Here is a 6,065-nt window from a genome sequence, read left to right on the forward strand (position 1 = left end):
ACTTTCTGTTTAATTATTTTTATTTCTATCAAATTTATTCATGATTTTTTTTTTCTTCATCATTTGAGGTTTTTTGACCATGTATTATTACTTTAACTGCCTTTCAGTTTATGAATTTATTGCACCTTAGTATTTTTTGAATCTGCGCGTTGAGAGAATTTCTTAATTATTGAACCCTTTTTCTTGGTTTTGTAGCCAATTCTTAAAATTCTTTAAAAAAAAGAGACCTTTCAAAGTTATGATGGTTTCTGTAAAACAAGGACGAGATATGAATCTGTTTATCCAGAAGTTCTTGGAACAATACAATTTTTTTTATTACGTTGCAAGTCCTTGTTTCTCAGGACACAGTGGAAAATCCACGAAATAAATCATTAATTTTATTTTTTTATTTCTTTGTCAAATTTTTAGAATATTTTTGTTTACTTATATTTATTATTAATAGTTATATAATCAGTTATTTCTTTACATACTTTTATTATCACCTATTTAATTAATATAATTGAAAATTATTCCTATTCAAATAAAATATTTGAAAAATGTTGCTTAACTTTTATCGAGAATAGTTCTTTTGTTTGAGTTACTTCAATTATCACCGCTCTTAACTTTTAAGAATCATCTAACATTTAGTTTTAATTTTACTTTTCCATTTAACTCAAAATTTACAGTTTTAGTTATCACAATTCATCATCCATTTACAAAAATTGATACAACTCGCTTAACTTTAATCGAGCATTTAAAACCAAGTTTTTATTCATATAAATTAAATAATTTAGTTATTTTTATTTATTCCATCGAGTGTATTTCCTCGTTCCACGTTTTTTTCTCCATCATTTCTTCTCTTCTCTCTGCACTTGTACATTTCTTTTACCGTTCCAAATGGATTTTATAGCTTACGTAACGAGCATTCTTCTCGACTCAGTCGCCCGGAGGACGTGCACATTCGTGATGAATTAAGAATATAGAGGAAACAGACAAAAACAGCAAAAAAATATGTAGAAAAACAGAAGGAATTAAAACGAGTTCTACACTAAACGCTGTTTATTTTTCTAAAGAAAGATAGATGGTTAAATATCTTTCTTTTTTTTTCAATGTCCAACTTGTTTTCCTTCTACAAAAATGTCGAGAATTTTAACTATTATTTATATTTAGTCGCTTTCAGGTTTATTTTTAAAATGCCAACGTTATTAAGTATTTCCTATAAATTTAGTTATTTTTTTTGTTAATACACAAATTTACTAAAATCGAACTTGTGACAAAGTTAGGAAAAAAAATTTTTTTTTAATAAAATTTTTTAAAATTGTATATATAATTACTTACAACAAATAAAAGACTAAACGTTTCACTTTTCGTATTTGATTTAGTTTATTTAGTTTGGAAAAGAAGTTGAATACCTCAAAATAACGTTGTTTTCTTCAGAGAACAATAAACTTTGAAAGTTTCTTGGAATTTTTTCTTATACTTCATATTTTCCAAAAACTTTAAGAATGTAAAATGAAAAAAATAATAATATATATAGAAATTACCCCTACTAAAAAATATTACTATTTCTTTCCACAAATGTTTACTTTTCTTGGTAAATATATTATTTTTAAACTTTTATTTTTTTACTTAATTTGGGAGTAATGTTATGTAAAAATTGGAATATTTTATGTGTTTCTTTTTAAACTAATCAAAGATTTTATAGTTAATATTTGCTATATGATTTCTAATAAAACGTTGTAACGAAATGTGTGTTAATTAATACAATATATAATGGAGTAAAAAAAATAAATTTAATTTTTATTATAAAAAAAACAGTACAAAACTTATATGCATTTTTCATATTAACCAAGCTTAATACCTTTTTTTGCAGACTCGAACTCGTATTCCACCTCAACTGATTTTTTTTTCATCATAGCTTCTTTATGATCGCCAAATTGTTCTCGATTTTATACACAGCTTTCTGTACACAACAAACGTGCTCATGAAAATCAATAAGAAATTCATAATTGGACATAGAGTGAGGTCTCATCCCATAATCGGTGACCATCTTCGCTTTGCATAGAGTCACTAAGCCTGTGGAAGTCATCTCCAATCCATCATGGAATATATTTATATCTTTTTCCGTGTCAGCCATGCTCATAGAAATAATGTCGGAGTATATACACTGCGGTTTCAGTTGCATCTTTGAAACGCACTTCCAATCGCCCATGTAATTGCGTTGCTTCAATATTTTATCCAACTTTATGAATAACATTGATGCATCTCTTAAGGAAGGTTTCAGGCTTTGCTTTCTGTTTTTCGTTTCTGTCAAGTCCTCGATTATTGAAGAACATATCTCCACAACCATGTTATCTGCAGCTGTAGCCTCTCTGTTTCATTTGGTGGCAAATTCCATTTTTAAATTTATGAAATTTGATCGAAAAAACTGTTTAAATGCGAAGATTTGAGCTTTCGTAGATGTATCTGGTTATCTCGAAGATTTAGATACGGATTTTTTTTTTATTAATAACAAAAAAAACATTTTTGAAAAATTCTTCTTCCTCATTTTCGTTGATTACGACGCGAAGTTGCAAATTAAATTTATACGAAATGCATTAAACAAGTCTTCAATATTCCTAGAAAGCCACACTTTTAATTACGTAACGACAGGTGGAAACAATGAGAGATGATGTTTATATTTAAATCTATCGAATTCTATACATAACTTCGGTTTTCGTATCAAATTTCGGTTAACATTGGTTTCGTTGTTCAAAAAAACTTGATTGATCATGTACAATGTTTCCACTTATTTAGATTCGAATTCTGAACAGAATTTCGGTTTTCGGAAAAAAAATCTCTTTTAGCATTGGATTCGGTTTTCGAACAAACTTGATTTACCTAATTAGAATTAGCAAATAAATCCAAATAAATTGACACAATTAAAAATCGAAATTAAATATCTTTATTAATTATATTAAATTCGAGAAATCATTGATATATGTACACTGAAAACGCATTTCGAACAGAATTTTTGTATACAATTTCGGTTAACATTGATTTCGGTTTTCGAACTAAATCGATTCCCAGTTATACACTTAAGCGAGAAAACTGTTAACAAACTTAATAACTACAGCCACTTAGAATTTATCTGACCTATATTATTCCTTAAAAAGTAATTTATCATAGACAGTAGAAACGAATTCAAGTATTTCGAAATGCGATCTGTTTGAACCAAAGAAATGTATAAAGAAAAGCCGAATACAATTAAAATCGTTCCACATCTAGAAACCCGCAGTTCTTCCATCGGTCGTGCCTTACCGGCTTCTTCTTTCTCAGTAATTAACTTATTTCTTTATCTTTCTTTAGCATTCTTTTCGTTCCTATTCGTATATGCGTGTGAGCACTATTAACTCGAGATTTATGTCCGCTCCATTGTAATGTCTTGCAGGAAATAAAGATAATTCAATTTAAGAAAATCTTCCTCTCCGACGCGTCAAACCAACAAAAAAAATATATGTAATGGAATATTTTTTTCTCTTTCACACAACCCATTTATTTTGATAATTACGCTGTTCGAACAATTATAATTATCTTCATTGTACACTTCGTTAAAATTAAACTGAACAAACACATTAGCTTTGCTTTTGTTTTGTTTAGTTTAGGAATTCTTTGCAAAAGAGATATGATTATAGGATTTGAAGATGATGGCTATGAATGCTCAAGCAGAATAGCAGATCATGCTCAAGTATTTATGGTGAGTATTTACAGGAAGTGGAAATTTCTTGTAATTTATAGTTTTATTCAAATTACAACTAATAGTTCTATAGTACGTTTCATATTTTATATTCTGTTTATTATTATTTTCTAAGTATTCCTATCAAAATTCATTCCCATGACTCATTCTTCTTACTGATAGATACATTTATGTATATATCATATACCTTATTCCGTACGGCGATAGATAAGTGTACTAGAAGTGTTAAACAACGAACTGCGTGTATCATTGTTTCACGGCCACCGCTGAGGCGGCATCGGCATCCTCGCAATTAGGAACGGGCGCCGCTTCCACATTCAATTCAACGTCAGGCGCATTCGATGTCTTTGCCACTTGAGTCGTACGCCCTCTTCCGCGAGATTCCAGTGATGGCGGGAGGACAATGGGGATGGCTGCCTTTGGCCGTTTCTGAGAAGCAGCTCTTTGCGTCACTTGCTGATCCTGTACAGAATAATAAGTGATTCCTCCTGGCGGTTAGAATATCTCAGTTGGTTGACTCTTAAATGCATGTTAATATTTAATCATATCATCGAAACATGCTCATAAATTTAGTTTACCATTTTCTAGATATGTTTGTTGGTGAGTTGCGAATTGGGACTGAACGTAGTTAATGATATGTGGGGTTTGTTGCGGGATGAAGAGAGGCGGAGCGGCTTGTAAGAACTGCGGCGGAGCTTGAGCAAATGCAGCGCCGAATTGAGAAAGCAGGGATGTGGTCCTAACGAGGACTAATGGTGGCAAAGCAGGCAGATGAATTGCGGGCATCTGGGCGGGAGAATGTTGCAGCAGTGGTTGCTGTCGTGACTGCTGAGCATTCGGTTGGTGTTGGGTTTGACCATACTCGACATTTACAAAATATCCATCTTGCTGGTCGAACGGTAACGGATTCGCCGACTCTGGCAATGACTCTTGTCTGGAGCTGTACGTCTTACATCCGCCCTTGGGCATTCCTTGCACACGTGGTGGCATGTTGCCTTGCCTGTTACCTGCGTCATGCCTATTAATACAATTCTTACCGTACACCTGCTGTTGCACACTCAGTTTTCCAATTTCCTTTTCTATCTCATGTGTCGAACGTTTGTTGTCATTGTTCTTGCTATGCGGGGATTCCTTGTCCCTTCCCAAATCGTTCTGGGTCCTCGGCGTAAATTGACGAGATTTAGTAAAACCCTTACAAACTGAATATTTGATATCCCTATTTGGTTTGGTATCTCTTCCAGTGTCAATGGTATTACAATTCTTATTATTCTGTGTATCGTTCTGTGATGAATGGTGAAATGGTGGATGTTGATGGCTCGAGTTTTTCTTAGGAGTAAATTGTCTATTGTTATGCACCATCGACTGTGCTATTCCTGGTATTCTTTTGAGTGTTTGCTTTCTCCTCGGCAATTTGGTATAATTGCGGACTCGTTCTAGACTTTCTAGTGGGTTTCTTCGTGTTGACCGATGTAGCCAGTTTGCTGTACGCAACTTCGTCTTCCCAGTTGCAAGTATACTTGTTAGCACTTCGTCTGCACGCAAGCACGAACGTCGATAATTATATAAATAGTAAGGTTACATCAATTAATGTTACCCATAATACATCCTCCTAGATCTTGGAGGTCCCTCTTCATTCCTGATATCATAACCATAGATGGAAATTAATTCAGACTTGCTCTTAGGCATCTGTTCATTGCCATTAAATTTATTGTGGTTCCTGTTCTCCTCAGTCCACATCATCTTTTTGCTATTCTTGTATTCCTTAACTTCACCCTCAACAGCATCAGTTTTGCTGAAATTCAATAATAATAATCTCAAACGTTTCATGAATACATTTTATAACTTACAAATCATCTGTTGTTCTGTCATCATGCTTATAGAAAGTTCCTCTTTTATTGTGTATTCTTGTCTTCATAATTATCAACCTTCTTGGCTAGGACACTGTTCTGTCCATCATCCTTTTTCCTTTCTAATATAACACTGCCAACATCACTTCCACTGTGGCCTGAGTGTGTCAACAAATAATATGCTTCATGCTTAACATCACAATCTGTATTGTCATATTCTAATTGGTTTGTCGATGACTTCTTAATAGTTTCAGCTTCCATCACTTCCATACATTCCTGCAATTCAATGTAAAATGATTTGTAAATAAATGAATGATTTTAAATTGTAGAATACTCTTACTTGGACTGGTTCTTCATATCCAATATTGTACCAAACGAAATAGCAATGATACGATTAGAGTACGGTTTCCACCACTCACCCCATTGTCCTGTTCTGCTGATGTCTCCTCGGTCTCGGACTTTGGTAATGGCTCCGTCACTTCTTGCGAATTTCCATTCATATC

The 6,065-nt window shown here is 32.9% G+C and overlaps 1 protein-coding gene across 1 annotated transcript; it reads right to left on the reverse strand.

Annotated features, from left to right (window-relative positions):
- Nucleotides 1–3,961: 3,961 nt before the first annotated feature.
- LOC108558796 lies at nucleotides 3,962–5,542 on the reverse strand. Its single transcript, XM_017915828.1, has 4 exons — nucleotides 5,310–5,542; nucleotides 5,112–5,247; nucleotides 4,294–5,041; nucleotides 3,962–4,203 (listed from the first exon to the last, which is right to left on the reverse strand). The coding sequence occupies exons 1-4, from the start codon at nucleotides 5,540–5,542 to the stop codon at nucleotides 3,962–3,964; spliced, it is 1,359 nt and encodes a 452-aa protein (XP_017771317.1).
- Nucleotides 5,543–6,065: the final 523 nt, after the last annotated feature.

This window comes from Nicrophorus vespilloides, unplaced genomic scaffold (assembly GCF_001412225.1).
Source record: "Nicrophorus vespilloides isolate i.1.1-1 unplaced genomic scaffold, Nicve_v1.0, whole genome shotgun sequence".
NCBI classification, from domain to species: Eukaryota; Metazoa; Arthropoda; class Insecta; order Coleoptera; family Silphidae; genus Nicrophorus; species Nicrophorus vespilloides.

Bases quoted from the DNA above. Each gene is read 5' to 3' on its own strand.
- LOC108558796 (XM_017915828.1), bottom strand. From the start codon at position 5,542: ATGAAACGTTTGAGATTATTATTATTGAATTTCAGCAAAACTGATGCT. The intron at 5,248-5,309 runs GTAACATTAATT...GCTTGCGTGCAG, and splicing joins TCTAGGAGGATGTATTATGG to ACGAAGTGCTAACAAGTATA. The intron at 4,204-4,293 runs GTAAACTAAATT...TCTAACCGCCAG, and splicing joins ACAAACATATCTAGAAAATG to GAGGAATCACTTATTATTCT.